The 16,728-nt window shown below is 44.5% G+C and overlaps 1 protein-coding gene across 6 annotated transcripts in view; it reads left to right on the top strand.

Moving 5' to 3' along the window:
• Positions 1 to 7: 7 nt before the first annotated feature.
• The window catches only part of NEK5 (NIMA related kinase 5), a 60,412-nt gene continuing 43,691 nt past the window's right edge, over positions 8 to 16,728 (top strand). For 2 of the 6 annotated variants that reach the window (XM_087865160.1, XM_087865162.1), the window contains exons 1-2: positions 8 to 4,962; positions 12,434 to 12,530. In XM_087865160.1, coding sequence (XP_087721286.1) covers positions 4,846 to 4,962; positions 12,434 to 12,530 — 214 coding nt within the window. In that variant the 5' untranslated portion in view covers positions 8 to 4,845. The remainder of the gene's footprint in view (positions 4,963 to 12,433; positions 12,531 to 16,728) is intronic. The other 4 variants (XM_087865161.1, XM_045796884.2, XM_045796885.2 and 1 more) reach the window with 4 other exon arrangements.

The following is a 16,728-nucleotide window of genomic DNA, read 5'->3' as shown; positions in this document are numbered from 1 at the left end:
GGGGTGGGTGCGGGGGCACTACAGATCTTGTCAGAAGTTGACAGTCTTGTGCAGGAGAAAGAAATAGGCCAAAGGTGGAAAGTATTGGAAACTAGAGAGGGCTGTGGAACTAATGGGATGCCAATTTGTGTGGGTCACCCTGACACGCATGTGCTGGGTCCTGTCATTCCCACTGGGATGCTGTCAGGAGGCGAGATACTGTACTCCAAAGACAGAGGCTCCTCCCTGGAGATCTCACAGAGGCGGGGGTGCACACAGCAGAGGCCTGAGCCGGTGTGAGCAATGGTGCTCAAGAAGCAGGGGAAGTAGCTGAATCTCCAGCAGGATGGCTAGTAAGGATCTCCTGAAATACAGAATACCTACATCTTGTAGATTTAAACCGTTTTTTTTTTTAATCTTCAGGTACAAAAGCTGTAGATAACGTGGTCCCACCCACTTTATCTACCTTTCGACACCTCGTCATCCTTCGTCTCCTCTGCTCTCTCATGGTCTCTTCATCTGTCCTTTATCAGGACCTTGACATTTTTGAGGACTACCAGTTAGGCATTTTGTAGCATGTCCCTCAGTGTTTGGTCTGGTATTTTTCTCACGATGAGACTAAGCTCTGGGGTGTTGGGAGGAATACCATGGAGGTGAGGTGCCCTTCCCATCACATCTCATCAGGGAGTATGCGGTTTCCACAAGATTTATTACTGCTGTTGTTAACCTCGGTCACTTGGTTAAGGCAGTGTTTGTCAGGTTCTCTTCTGTAAAATGACCGTTTTTCCATTTTTGGGCCCTGGGAAACAACTTTCCCAACGAGAGTGCAGAGTTTATGTCCTGTTGTTAGTGCCTCTAAGCGAGTCCCTGGGTCCAGCTCGTCCTCAGCCCCACCTCATGAAGGGGCTGTGATCCAATGCAAAGTCCTTGGTTTTGTTCCTTCAGTTGGTCTTGCTTTGGCCATTGGGAGTTTTCCAGATTGCCTCTGTGTTCCTTTCACATGACCTCATTCTTTTGTGTTTTGAGAACCTCCTTATTTCCTGGTACTACAAGAAGATGGCCCAGACGTATCTTCAGCCTTCTCTGTTACAGCTCCAGAATCAGCCATTTCTCCAAGGAGCCCTGGTTCCTTTCATTGGTTTAGACGCCAGGATCTGGGAGCTGGGTGTGCTTGTTATTACTGGGCTGTCACTGCTTCTAGGCCCTCTTAGCAGACAGAGCGAGGAGATCCACATATGTTTGCTGTCATGTGCACGTCCGCACAGCTGTAGTCATTTCTGTGTCTCTCTGTCTGTATGTGTATTAGGCCGAGAATGAGTTCATACTGTTGTCCTGGACTCTGATCTAGCACCACAGGGTTCATTCTAGCCGCCCCTGCGCCCCGGCTTTTCTGTAGCTTCTCTTTCTGACAGTGAGAAACCTGGCTTCAGCCATCTACTATCCACTTAATTGCTCAACACCAGGATACAGATTACCAACCCATACTCCCATGAGGAACAGATTTCCCAGCTAGAGCACAGAGTTCATTTTCTGTTCCTAGGGCCTCTGGCCTTACAATTCCAATCAAATCACCATTTCCCAGAGTGACTTAGGTCCCCCCACTTTTTTCTCTTTTTTTTTTTTATAAGTCTCTTGAGGACTTTTCCAGAGTTAAGGTAGGCAGGGATAGCTTTAAGGATAGTTCCAGATACCCAGGTTCCATAAATACTGTATTCTGTACCTCCTAGTCATCTCAAATGTTATCATGGCATCAGGGAGTAAATATTTCCAAACCACCAAACAAAGGGAACGTGGAATTATGTGTAGTTATTGAGAGACTGAATGAGTCTTGATCGGATGACAGATCCTTTCACAAGTCAGTTGGCTTGCAGAGTTTTGCTTTTTTTTTTTTTTTAAGATTTTTTTATTTATTTATGTGACAGACAGCCAGCGAGAGAGGGAACACAGCAGGGGAGTGGGAGAGGAAGAAGCAGGCTCAGCGGAGGAGCCTGATGTGGGACTCGATCAGCCAGGATCACGCCCTGAGCCGAAGGCAGACGCTTAAGGACTGCGCTACCCAGGCTCCCCCAGAGTTTTGCTTTTAATAACATTTCAGGATATTTAATGGATGGTCAGGAGCCAGTTTTAGTGATAGATTATTATGATTCTTGACTTACAACTAGGCAAGAATTGAGGGACACTTTTAACAAAACTTCCAGTTCCTATTTATTTAACTGAATGAGGTTTCCCAGTACTTAAAGTTTGGAAGAAAAAAAAGAGAGAAAGAGAGGGAAAGAGAGAGAAAGAATTAGAGAAAGAAAGAGAGAGAAAAAGAAAAGAAAAAGAAAGGCAAGAGAATCATCGTTGAACCTTGTGTATTCCAGAAAAGTAAGCATCCGTCTAGTGGGTGCTAATTGGGAGGGGAAAGCCCACTGACCTCTTTAAGTGATGAATTTCCAATACAATTTCACGTTTTATGTTTAATGATTATCAGTGTGATTCCTTTTATTTTTACCAATTCTGTACTAGTAATATACTAGTATTCAATTCAGAGTAAAAGCCTATGATCAAGAAATAGAAATTTCCATTTATATGATAGGGTGATCAATAAAACTTTGAAGCAGAAAAACATTGCCTATAGGGATAGGAGTTCAAGGAGAGAAAGGAATGATGTGAACTTTGTGATTCTTAAAAGAAGAGCTTACTTAAAAAGAGAATGATGGTTGGTTTCAAATTGCCGTGGTTTTTAGATGCCTTTGGATATGTTTTACTTGTGTCAATATTTATAATTGCTGGAAATTACATCCTTTCCAACGACTTAGACATATAATGAAGGGTTTTAGACAGCAGCTTGATGTGCAATCGCGAATGGGGAATGGGAAGGAGGGGAGGGGAGCCTCTCTGCAGGCCGTGGGCGACGGCCAGTTTTGTAAGGTCGCCAAGTGTAGACCAAACTGTGTCTGTCCATTTCTTGATAGTATTTGAGACCTTGCGCGAAAAACTCTCCCTGTCTCAGTTTAGCTCATTTGGAAAACTGGGTGACCACTATCTTGCTGGGTTGTTGCAAAGGACAGAGATGGTGTATGCAAAGCGTCTGGTACGCCGCGTGCGGGAACGAGGAGCGGTGAGCTTGTTGTGGAGTGATGGGCACAACAGTCCCAACCTAAGACAGCAGCAGGTGGCGCGGCCGGCTCTTCAAATTCCCTGGCCTCGGACCGCTCTTCGGGGTGGACTGTGGAGACCCGTCCTCTGGCTGCTAGCGCCCCGCCCGCGGTCCCCCTCGCGGCTCCGCCCCGGCCGCCCGGAAGCGCTGCTGCCCGGGGAACCCAGATTGCTCGGGACGCTTCCCGCCCCGCCGAGCCGGCGCCACAGGTAACGCTGCGGCCGGGCCGTCCGGGATCCTGACCCCGAGCTGCCCCCAGGGCTCCGGGAGCCGCGGGGAAAGGGACGGAGCCCCGGCGGGTAGACAGGGGTTGCAGGGGAGCTGCCCGAAGTCCCGGGCCGCGTCGGTCTCCGTGGCAACGCGCGACACGCCGAGCTCCGGCCCGCGCGCCAGCTCCGCAGCCCAGCCCGCGGCAGCCTCCCGGAGTGCCCCTGAGGGACAAGGCTTGTCCCGAGAGCTGGGGGCTTCCACCCCTGGTGCCGCCGGGGCTGGAGGGTCGCCGTCGCTCAGTTCCCGGGCTGGAGTCCTCGAGTTCCATTTCCGCAGCCGCCTCCCTCAAAACCCGGTCCTCGGGTGTCCCCGGCCTCCTCCGGCAGCGGAGCTGGCTCCCAGCCTCATGCCATTCAGTTGTCCCCTTTCCTACCCTGACACCAGTTATGGAAAACACGACCTGCCTGCTCACGCAGGTTTTAAAAAGTGGGCACGATACCCTAATTGTTAACTAAAGAGGAAATGCGAGGAAACGGTTTATAACGAAGTTTCCATTTCAGACTGCAAATGCCTGGTAGTCGAAGAAGTAGCGAAGCAGCCAAGTGTCGGTGCCTGGGCGGGGAGGCACCTGACCCTGACGGCCGCCCCCTGGTAGGTCTCGGCTACCTGAGCAGCTCAGCCGTGGGGCCGTGATTTTCCAAACCGGTGCACAATTCTTGGTAATGTTCCCAACACAACAAAGTACAATCAAGCCTTGATTTACATGCAGCTGCATTCCTCGAAAATTCAGTGTTCAGTAAAACCGTGCAAAAAATATTCTGTACTTACATGTAAAATGGACTTTGGTTCTAGCTGCAGATAGTTATAAATGGATTTTTCCACGCACGTGAATGTGTGTGGGGACTTGCTAAGGTTCTAGGGCCGCGGAATAGTCCTTTATTTTCAGGACCGTCCTTCGCATCGCAGGACATTAGTATCCCAGGCCGCAACCACTTCTAAACGCCATAGTGCTTCTCCACCTCTGCAGGGACCAGAAAAACCTCCACAAATTCCCAAAATGTCCCCTAGGGGGCAGCACGTCCCCGTTGAGAAGGGTTGAACTGTAAGCCTGCACCAGCGTTAAGGACCTTCCTGCTTTACAGAGGAGCCAAGACCCAGGGTGTTATACCTTAAATTCTCGGAACAGTCTTGCAAAACCAGGTGTTGTTATTTCCATTTTAGAAATTAGGAAAGTGAGGTCTTGAGGGATTGAGTGACTTCCCCAGGATCACAAAAGTACAGTGTATCAAAGCTGAGTCTGCACCCAGATTCCACCAAGAAGCAACATTTCACTTTGGTGGTCACCTGTGGCCCCAGGGAAAGTTATTTGACTCTGTCTTGCTGAGGTTGGTAGGAAAGTTTTAGCAGAAGGAGTTCTTTACATTGTAGCGATCAGTTTTGTGACTTCGTTAATGCTTGTGAAGAGTGTGTGATAAAATTGCAGTGCTCTGATTTCAGGAACCAGCATTGACAGCATGGATAAATATGATGTGATTAAGGCCATCGGGGAAGGTGCCTTCGGGAAAGCATTCTTGGCTAAAGGAAAATCCGATAGCAAGCCCTGTGTTATAAAAGAGATCGATTTTGCAAAGGTAGAGTGAAGAAGTTCACATTCCTGTTCATTTTCAGTAATATATTCAGCTGGCTTTTAATTTAGGATGAAAAAGAAACTTTTTTTTTTTTTTTTTGCTTGTTTGTTTTTATAGCATGAACTTTAAGCCTCAGTTGACTAGGGACGCCGGGGTGGCTCAGTCGGTTAAGTGTCTGCCTTCGGCTCAGGTCATGATCCCAGGGTGGACTGAGCCCCGAGTCGGGCTCCTTGCTCAGCTGGGAGGGAGTCTTCTTCTCCCTCTCCCTCTTGCCCGTCCCCCTGGCTGTGCACGCTCTCTCTCTTTCTCTCTCTCTCCTTCTCATTCACTCTCTCTCTCTCAATTAAATAAATAAAATCTTAAAAAGAAAAAAAAAAGCCTCAGTTGACTCTGGGTTGCTCATACTCCTAAGTCTGTTGTCCAAAGAGCAACCAATATTTTATTAGAAAAAAGAGAAGGAAAGGACAGGAAAAAAAGAAAGAAGAAAAGAAAAATAAGATTATATCACCGGTTCCTGTGGCAGACTGAGGGGGGCCTGCAAGGCCTGTGAGAGTTCCCCTCCCCCATTGCTTGACTTTTCTATCTTGCCACGGGCTGGTGCTCTTCCTCTGACTGTATCGCCCTCATCAGTTCCCCTCCACAGAGAGGCCTTCCCCAAATCATCCCCGTGCCACCCTCAATCACTCATTACACCGCCTTGGTTTCTTTTCTGAATAGCATTTATAATGGTCTGGAATTACGCCGCTCACATTTTCTTCATGTGCTTATTGTCTGTCTTCTCCAGCACACAGGGCAGTGCCTGGCACATGATAGATGCCCGGACACTTACTGGATGCATCAAACAAATGGAGGAAAACAATGTCCTTCTGCTAGTCTGATGATTTTGGAGAGTGGTTAAATATAGTTCATTGAAAAGGAATCATTTCTGCTGAATTCCTCTCGGGCAAGTGTTTGTGTCACCCCCTCTAGTGATGTGTTCATATCACAATATATTGGGGCAACAATGCCCATCGCATGCTGGAATTAATTTGAAGTCTTGTTGGGTGTCTCCTGGAGGATTTATAAATGAGAGTAGCAAAAATGTTCCATACAAAATGTGTGCAAAATAGGGCACCTGGCCGGCTCAGTCGCTCAGTTGGTAGAGCATGTGACTCTTGATCTCAGGGTTAGAAGTTCGAGTCCCACATTGGGTGTAGAGATTATTTAAAAACAAAATCTTAAAAAAAAATCCCTTTAGTTAAAAAAAAACAAAAACACCCCAAATTATGTGCAAAGTGGACTTGACAAGTTGCGCGGTGTGAGTGTACGTAATGTCCCCGAATTGTGCATCTGAAAACCGTTAAAATGGCATATCTTTTACGTTTTACATATTTTACCACAATTTTTTAAAGTTGCAAAGGAAAACAAAAGGACTTCCCAAACTTATATTACAGCTCAGGTGTAGATGGTCAGCTTCAGGGAGAAGGATTTATTTAGCAGTATTGGTCGCTCTTCATGGCTCCATGGCTTCTACAAGTGTCCTTTATTCTAGCGGCCTGTCAGAGCTTCCTTCCACATTATTCCGCTCGCTCTCCTTTGTTTATCTGGCTGCTCTTTCTCAGGCCTGTCTGCCCTCTCACCCTGTCTGTGTCCCCCGCCATCTGTTCCTTGCCGACTCGCTTCTCCTTCTCTGGGCAGTCGCCTCCGTCCTGTCTCCGCCGGTGAGCAGACCACTCTTCCAGCTCTCTCTCCAGCCCGCTTCCCTTCCTGCCCCCCGTTCTGCATTTTATCTGCTCTGTGCCGCACTGTGTCCATGACATTGGTGTCCATGAGGTCATCTCTGAGTCTGTTGTCTTCCTTCACATCCAGTGACTTGCTACATACTGTTGACTCATTCTCCCTTTGAGTTTGTTTTCTTCGTTTTGTCAATGCCCTGGGCTGCTTCAGTAGTTTTGCCAAGGCTCCGGCTTTCGTGTAGCAAAATTGTGATAATGCTTCATTCGTGTCCCCAGACCTTCACCGGGACAGAAGTCGTCAAGGAAAAGATGACTAGATGCATTGTCATCTTTGACTACGTAGAAACCTAAAACTGCTGAATGACAAAAAACACCATGAATAAGTCAAAAGGAAGTTGACAGAATGCCAAAAATATTTGCAAGTATTGACGAAAAGTGCTGGCCTTTTATAAATGTATAAAAAGAAAAAAACCCGTACTGAGGAACTCATCATACAGAAACTTCAAACTCATTAGTAAACTAAGAAATACGAATCAATAAAAATCCATTTTTGCTTATACACTTGGCAAGGATTAGAAAGGATATACAAGTGGAGGAAGCGGGCACGCTCTTCAAGCTCTGCTGATGAGAAGGTAAATTGGTATCACTCTGAAGGGAATTCATTAGTATGTATCAGAAACTTGGAAGGACCCATGCCCAGTCTGTATTATAGGTCCACAGCATGTTGTAAAGATGAAAAAAAAATCAGGCCACCAAAAGTTAAGTGTGTATATATGTGTGTGTGTGTCACGTTAACTACACACACTCACACACTGACAATGATTATTGTTGAGTGATAGGATTTCACCTCCGCCATTCCTCTGTATTTTCAGAATTTTTAGTATGGAGCATATATTCTGTTTTTTAAATTATGAATTATATTATTTGTCTTTTTACATTTTTATTTATTTATTTGAGAGAGACTGAGAGCGAGAGAGATCACAGAGGGAGAGAGAGACGCAGACTCCCTGCTGAGCAGGGAGCCCGACGTGGGGCTCCATCCCAAGACCCTGAGATCGTGACCTGAGCGGAAAGCAGACTCTTAGCCGACTGAGCCACCCAGGCGTCCCTGAATTGTGTTATTTGTATAGGCAGAGAACATTATCTTCATTTTGAAAAAGATAAGGAAAAAAGCACATATCCCTGGATCTACTTTTGGGAGTTTATTCCAAGGAAATACCCAGAGATGAACGGTCAGAAAGCAACTTAAATGTCCAACAGTAGGGGATTGGTTACTTAATTTACGAAAACAATGCAGATCTTAGAAATCATGTTGCAGATGTGTTGACGTGAGAAATGTCACGGCTTCTGCTACTTGAGAAAACCGTATGTGTAGAACGAGGCACTCTTTGTAAAAATATGTATTCTCTCTCTTCAGGTATATATATATATATATACACACACACACACACACACACACAGACACACACACATACCTGGGCATAGATTCACATACGTACAAGGAAGATGTACTAGATTGTTATTACGTAGGTAGAATGTGGGATCGTGAGTAATTTTTGCCCTGTGCTTTTATATTGTTTGACTCTTCGGATTAGTTTTCACCCGCCGTCTGGTTTGTTTTCCCAAATCCCATTTCCACCTTCCCCTCCATCTACACGTCCTTTGCAGCCCGCAGCCTCTGTGCTCGCCCATGGGGCTCTTGCTTTCAAGAAGGTCTTTGCCTGCCCAGGAGACCTTCCGGGACCTTCCCACTGGAAGTAATCGCTCTCTCTGTAAACTTGATAGCTTTTTATCCGTCCTGCTGCTATGACACTGACTGCCTTCTACTCTGATGTGCTTTGGCTGGTGTTTTTGTGCACGTGCCTTCTCCCCCTTATTAAACTGTGCGTTCTACGCGGGCAGAACGCGTGCCTTATTCGTCTTGGTGTTCCACACAGCACCTAATAATGCTTTGCACCGGTAGGTATTCAGTACATTTTTACTGGATAAATAATTCAAAGGCTAGATACTTTGAGGCCTTCTAGCTCTGTTGTTCAGCTGGTACATACTGAAGAATTATAACACCATTTTAATTCTAAGGAAAGAAGAAACTATTTGGGAGTGAATCCTCTGTAAGAATAGATATTAATTCATTTCATAGCATCTCTCCCATTCTTAGTGTAGATAATAAAAAGTTGACCATATTTTTCTAATACAGCACTGATTTTTTTTCATCCTTTTTCTCGTGAACCGCCCTGGCCTCCGGGCCATCACTAAGGAGAATGTCATGTTAGGCCTTGTTCTTCTCACTTTCCTGTATCTCTTTATGTTATTAAATTTGCCTAGCAACGCCTGTGTCCCAGTATTAATATGTATTGCTTCTTTCTTCCTTTCTACCCTAAAGTAGTTTTTCATTACTTCTTATCTAGAGAAATCTACATTTCCTCACATCTCCAATACCTCTCCATGCTGTAAACTCTATAAATGCCAGAATGTGAATGGCTTATTTTCTCACAGGTACCAAAAGGCTAATATTTTCTCTCTCATCATCCTACTATTATCAAGCATATTCTTTTGATTCTTCTTCTTCTTTTTTTTTTTTTTAAGTAAGCTCTACACCCAGCGTGGGGCTTGAACTCATGACCCCAAGATCAAGAGTTGAGTGCTCTAGTGATGGAGCCAGCCAGCCACCCCTATTCTTTTGATTCTTGCTTCCAAAAATGTGTTGTATATTTTCTTGATTATAAAATAAAAGGGTTCATTATAAAAATTTTTGAAAAGAACTGAAGGTGAAAATAAGACCATTTCGAGGGAAATAAAAATCACTGATAACCTCTCTCTTTAAACATTATGGTAAATTTTTCTCCAGGCTATTTTTAATGCATAAATACTTTATAAGTTACTGGAATGATCGGTGCCATGGTAGATACACTCTTTTATAGCAGCTTTTTGTACTTAGCAATATGTTGTGAATATTTCCTTAAGTCATTCAATGTTTTCATATAATAAAATGTTCTTCAGGGCTCCTGGCTGGCTCAGTCAGAAGCTCATGTGACTCTTTTTTTTTTTTTTAATTATATTGTATACAATTCATTTGCAACCACAGTTAATTCTTTTTTATTTTTTTTATTTTTTTAAAGATTTTATTTATTTATGTGACAGAGAGACAGCCAGCGAGAGAGGGAACACAGCAGGGGGAGTGGGAGAGGAAGAAGCAGGCTCATAGCGGAAGAGCCTGATGTGGGACTCGATCCCGGATCGCCAGGATCACGCCCTGAGCGGAAGGCAGACGCTTTAACTACTGCGCTACCCAGGCGCCCCAGCTCATGTGACTCTTGATCTTGGGGTCATGAGTTCAAGCCCCATGCTGGGTGTAGAGATTACAAAAAAAAATAAGTAAACTTAAAAAAAGTGTTCTCATATAATAATATTAAATGTTCCCAATAATAAGGGTGATGCTTACCATCGACCAGGTGCCTTTTATACCTGCTGTCACCCTATGTGCTTTAATATATCAACTTATTGAATCCTTGCAACAGCCCTGGAGGTAGATGTCATGGCTTCATTGTATGGGTGAAAGAGCTGAGGCTCCAAGATGTTAAGTGATTTGCTCAACGATGCCCAGTAGCCAACAGATCCTTCCTCACTCTTCGTCTGCTCCTTCTGCTATGACACATTGCCTCCCTTGATTTTTGATGACTGCATAATATGACATCAAGTTAAAAACACCATGATTTAACTCTTTTTCTATTTTCAGACATTTATGTTTAGTTTTTTAGGTATGATTAAATACCATGTAATATGTAGAATATAAGTCATTTTTTAAAAGATTTTATTTATTTATTTGAGAGAGAGAGAGAGGGTGTGAGCAGGAGCGAGAGGGAGAGAGAATCTGAAGCAGACTCCCCACCAAGTGCAGAACCCGACGCAGGGTTCGATTCTACAACCAGGAGATCACGACCTGCGCCGAAACCAAGAGTCTGACGCTTAACTGACCGAGACATCCAGGCGCCCCTAAGTCATTTTTATTAAACAAACTATGTACATATGTTTACCTATGTGTGCGTTAAATAAAAACATTTAGCAATTAACAGCAATTACTCCTAAGGAATAGGAATTCATGGAATGGGTGGGGAGGGCAGGGGGAGTTTCACGTTCATCTTGTTCACTTCTGTCTGGCTTCAAATATTTTTTTTAAGATCACAAGTGTGTATTATGACAGTAATTAAAAAACTAGTAATAACACACAGTAATGAACGTTTTTATATGAGAATGCTTGGGCACATTTCTGATTATTTTCTTTGGATAAATTTCTAGAAGAAATAATAAGCCAAAAACAGGAGCATTTTTAAAGTTTCTCAGTACATGTTGTAAAATTGCCTTCCCCCCAAAATTTATATACCTACACCAGAAGTATTTGAGTGCCAGTTTGCTGCTTTTGGATAACCCTAGGTATTAACATCTTCTTGGCTTTGCCTATGTCATAGATGAAACATTGTAGCAAATTTTGTTTTAATCTTTGTTCTTTAGATTATTGAGTGAGGTTGGATATTTTTTTCTGTTTACACAGTCATTTTTGTTTCTTTTCTTTCTTGTGAGTTGCCCATTCCTGTATTTTGCCATACTTCTATTGGCAGGTTTGCCTTTTTTTTCTTGTTAATTTGCCGGAACTCCTTATGTATTATAAATACAGAAATATCTGTCACAGCTATTGCCGGTAATTTTACCTAACTATAAAAATACAGTCGCTTACCTACGTTTGCTTTTTGATTTTGTGTATAACGTTCTTTTGAAAAACAGTAGTTCAAATTAAAGTAGTTGAGTAGCCAAGTCTGTCAGTCTCGTAGGAGTAATTCGGTTACTTGTGTTCTGAAACTCACATGTAGCAGCTGTGCAATTTAAATTGGGGTGGAAGAGACAGAAGCGGAGATTTAAATGATTTACGGAAGGTTACATAGGTAGGAGGCAGTAAAGCTGGGATCGAGAACGTTAATGTTTAAAAAATGCTCAACTCTCAGTGAGGATGAGAAATTTGGGATGTGGGCCAGTGTCGAAGAACATTACAGAGGGAGCAGTGGAGAGGAGTGGTGACCTGCGTGCGGAGGCCAGAAGGTGGGGCAGCCAGGCCAGAGGTCAGGGTGGAGATGACCAGTCAAGCGAGGCCAAGTGTCAAGAACGAGGAAGAAGAGGTGGAAGCAAAGTGTGGCCACCGGCACCAAAATGATTTGAAAAATACTGTCAATAGATGATATACCGAATAATAAGAAAAATGCATCAGATCTAAAATGAAGTCACAAGAGACCATTTTTATTTGAAAATAAAAAATGTAGTAATCTTACTACAGAATTTTACTGGTCTGGTTGATATGATATATGACTTTTTTTTTAAATTTCATCTGTTTCTTCTCAGCAGTGATTGCTGCTGGAATGTTGCATTGTTATAAAGAATTTCTTTGCTGCTGAGAGATAAATATTAAAATAAGTTTCCAGATGCCTAAGTAATTAACACAGTGCCACCAATGCAACTGAACCTTTAATACAGCAGACCTTCACCAGAAATATTTATTTTCTTCTTTACGATTGTCACTGAAAAACCGGTAATTTGATATAGACCACGCTGCTAATTCTAAGACTGTCATTTCCTGCCATTGAAAGATCAGTTTCGGAAGTGTCATTAGAAGCCAGTGAAATCGTGGAGAATTTTAGATGATAGTGAGCAAAAAGCATGTTCTTGAAAATAAGTTATCTTAACAGACTACTCTATCTCTTAATGTAATTTAGATGCCCATCCAAGAAAAGGAAGCTTCAAAGAAAGAAGTAATTCTTCTGGCAAAGATGAAGCATCCCAACATTGTAACCTTCTTCAGTTCGTTTCAAGGTTTGACATTCTAATATTCTTCAAGTGCTTTAATAATAAAGTATAGGCACGTAGACATCTATAAAAGATACATTCCTGAGACCTGTGCATAAATTCGTTTTCGTAAATGGACTCCTTTTCCCATTTACTTAAATCATAATTTGAGACACTGACTTCACTTCCTCTCTAGTGAGTTTTTGTAGACAACTTTCTTAAGTTTGCTTAAGTTTTCCCTCCTCTCCTTAATTCTTGCTGCATCACTAGTTAATGGCTGGTATATTAGTCTTGCTACAGTAAGAACTCCTAAATTGGGGCCTCCAGTATTCCACATCTATTTCTCACATTACACGTTGGCTGTGAGTGGGCGGGATCTTAAGTCTGGGGTCCAGGTGATGGAGCAGCCCAGATAGGGAGCATGCTGTTCTCCTGAGCGAGAGAAGGGGACGAGACACGGAGCCTGCCGCACGATCGCTCTCAGAGCCCTGCTAGGATGTGGCCTGTTCCTCACTTTCCTTCTGAGCCCCTGTTCCTGTTGGCAAAGCAGCCACACAGCCAACCCCGAAAACGTGGTGACGGGGAGGGTATACGTTGCCTCTGAGAGTTCGTGCTCGTGCTGGGGCAACAGGCGGGCCGTGCGGTCCTCTTACAGAGAAGCAGCCAACAGCCACGCACCATGGTCAAGCAAACGGCCACACTAGAGGGGAAAACTTTAAGGAAGCGATTCCCTTGCCGTGGATGCCTGAGTATAACATCTCATCTGCCGTCATCTACCACTTGGCTCCGAAGGTAAAAATACAAAACAAGACATAAAAGGAGCATTGGTCAGAGACCATTCATTCACTTAACAAATTGTTACTAGGTGCTCACTGTATGCCAGGCGTTGTTCTAGGCTCCAGGAATAGAACGGTGAACAAAATAGGCAAAAGTTCCTGTCCTCGTGGAGCTTACGTTCTAGGGGGAAGAGACAGACAATAAACACGTCTACTGTATGTCAGATGCGTATCAGGCGGTGACAGGCTCTATCTGCCCACAGCTCACTGTGGAGCGTCCCCATCCCAGGCCCCAGCACTGGGCTGGGGGCTTGAATTCACAGTGGTAAGTAGTTCATGGAGCAGGAATGTTACCTGGATGTCTTCAAGCGCCCTCAGGGGTGTACAAATAAGTAAATAAATATCCATAGCCACTACGTTTTGAGCTTCTACGCTGTGCAGGGCACTCGGTCTCTTACAAAGTAAAATGACTGCTTTCAAAGCAGTTCTCTGTATGGCCCTCCTCAACAGCTGGGTATTTCAAAGAGTTCTCAGGGCTGCTGTGTGATCTTCCTGGGACTGGAGCAGTACATGTGAGCAGGGAGTTGAGTTGTTCTGAACAACTTCTAAAGGGCAGCCACTGAAGAAAGTGCCCTCCGTTCCTATTCTTTGATTCCCAACAAAGCCAGAAGACGATCTTTCTTTTCCTCATTCTTTGGACTATCACTGTGACTCCCTGTGTCTGGCTAGCACGTGCTCGTGCTCAGGCCTTCTCCGAGATCACGGTTCCAACATGGCGCCCGTTCCGGACCTTGCAGAGCACCTCTGCCCTTGTGCGCGTGTGCCTGTTTCCATATGCACGTCTGAACTGGTTTACCATAGTCCCTTTAAGATAGCAAACCTAATGAATTCTTTTGTCTCCACTTGCTCCTCAGCACCCAGCACATAGTAGGTGCTTAATACACCTTGGCTGAGGAGTACATGGACTGGACCGCTTTCAAAGAGTAGAATATGTCTTTATGCAAAGTAGACATTTGAGGACCGTTGACATTGGTGCTGTTATAAAATTAGAGGTCATTTGGACAATATAAATGCCCTCCACGGCCTCTGTTTATATTGTAAGCTTATACTTTCTTAGAACAGCTTTATTTTTTGTTTTTGAAGTAGAGTGCCCCTGTGTTTAGGAAAGCTAGAGATATGGGGATGCCTCCCGGTTTGCCTGGCAGGTTTTGGGGACTTGAAACCCGGAGCTTATTAAGATAAAGCCTTTGTTTACCCTCAACAGCTTGTCTCTGAACAGAAGAGCCATGGCTCTAGTTCAGTAAATGTTTGTCTATAGAAAGCATGAACTTTTTATAAGTTTGAAGCAATTGTATGAAAAACAAGGGAGTGTAGTGAGATTTTCCTACAGCTAAATTAATTCCACTTAATTTCCTTCAATAAATACTTATCAAGTACCTTACATGCTGGGTGGGTTCTGGGTTTCATCAGTGCACACAGTAGGCCAGAATCTCTCCCTGCACTGTTGTTTTCTCTTGCTGCATAACAAACGACCACAAATTCAGTGTCTTGAACCAACACCCATTTATCTTTTCCCAACCCCTCTAGATCCCAGGTCTGGGTGTGGCTTAGCTGGATTCTCTGCTCAGGTCCCACAGCTGGCTCGGCTCTCTCCTCAGAGGCTCAGAGTTCTCTGCCATGTTTATTCACGTTGTGGGCAGAATTCATCTACTAGGATCATAGGACTGAGGTGTCTGCTTTCTTGCTGGTTGTTCGCTGGGGGTGGTTATGGGCTTCTGGAAGCCAGCTCCCCTTCCCTGCCGTGTGGCCCCTTCAGTAAGCCTTCTTCCACTTGGAATCTCACTTCCTCTGTCCCTGACCTCTAGACCTAGATCTGGATGGCTCCTGTGATAAGGTGAAGCCCCCCGGTAAAATCTCTTTTCTATTAACTCGAAGTCAACTGACTTCAGTGATTTCAGCAAAATCCCCTCTGCCGTGTGTCTTGACATCATCGCGGGAGTGACAGCCCATCCTACTTACAGGTTCCACCCGCACTCCAGGGGAGGCAGCCCACGCCATGTGTGCACTGGGGCCATCTTGGAAGGCTGCCTGCTATAGACTGGGTAGTATGCAGGCTAAAGGGAAAGGGTGGGGAGAAACAGACAATAAATGTAGACATAACTAATAAGCACATTGTATAGTATGTTAGGAGGTGATAAAAGCCATGGCAACATAAAAGGGCGGTCATTTGAGCAAAGACTTGAAGAGCCATACTCAACTCTGCAGAAGAACTTTCTAGGCCGGGGGAGCAGCCACTGCAAAGGCATGAGGGCAAGAGCAGGCCTGGTGGGTTAAAGGACTGGCCAGGAGGCTTTTGGGAAAGGCAGTCGGCTATGGGCCCTGAGTGTCTGTGCACATTTCTGCCCAATGTGCCAGGAGTGCAAAGCCCTGACCACTGTCTACCCAGATTGCGTTTGTGGTGAGCGAACTGAAGGATGAGACGTCTCCCCCAAGGCAGAGCCGGCCTGTTTACTGCTCCCTAGAAAGCAGCAGCTTCCTCAAGCATGCTGTTCCTCTCCTGTCACGTCGCCCACAGCAGGTGCATGTGTCCATCTAGGCTCATGTGTTTTACCTCTGTGGAACGAGCGCTAACGTGAAGCTCTGACACCTGCTTTTGCCAAAAGTAATTAAGTCCTTTGCCGCTGGCCTCGGAGTCGCATGTCCCAGCATCCGTGAAATAGTCAGAGGCTCGTAAGAAGGGTAGAATCTCACACCTGGCACAGAGCCCTGTGGGACGTCCGTGTGAGAAGAGTGCAGTGCACAAGGGAGAAGAAAGGAGATGTTTTCATTCTTGATGCTGATTCTGTGTCCATCCATGATTTGGGGTGCTAAATGATTTTATTTTATGGAATGATGGTGGTAGTGGGTGATAGTTCATCAAATCTAGGGGCCATTGGTTACGAGATGCACCGTTAGGTGCTAATTCCAAGGAACAATACCGCCAATTTGACTGTAACACAGTGCTCTTCTCTAGATATTACAAAGGCTTTGTAAGACTTATTTACTTTCTATTACTCTTGTGCATACTAAAAAGGAAACTAGAAGCAGATTAAATTGGTGGAGGGGTTCTAAAAATTATGCAGGCAGTAATAACATCAAGACGGCTGGGCCCACAGCAACCGATTGGAGGATGCCATCCTGATTTGTAAGAAGTGCAGTTTAGAGTGAGTTAATTACAGTAACTGTCTTTTACCTGCTGGAATTCGACACTAGAAAGCTTGCTTAACGTTAGTGCCCCTCAATAGTTTGGAAAGGTCAATGGCCCGTAAGCTTTCTAGTTCCAGAACTTGCTGCCCTACCATGTGTCTTGCATTCCCTTTTTAGGGCATCCTTTTCCTCCTTTCTGCATTTTCAAATATTTTATACATGCTTTAGGACTAAACACAGATCTGTCCTTTAATGGAAAGGGA

This window comes from Ursus americanus, chromosome 10 (assembly GCF_024610735.1).
Source record: "Ursus americanus isolate L20-20 chromosome 10, mUrsAme1.1.p, whole genome shotgun sequence".
Classification (NCBI taxonomy): Eukaryota; Metazoa; Chordata; class Mammalia; order Carnivora; family Ursidae; genus Ursus; species Ursus americanus.
Note: the sequence above shows the minus strand (reverse complement) of the source record. Positions and strands in the feature narration are given on the sequence as shown.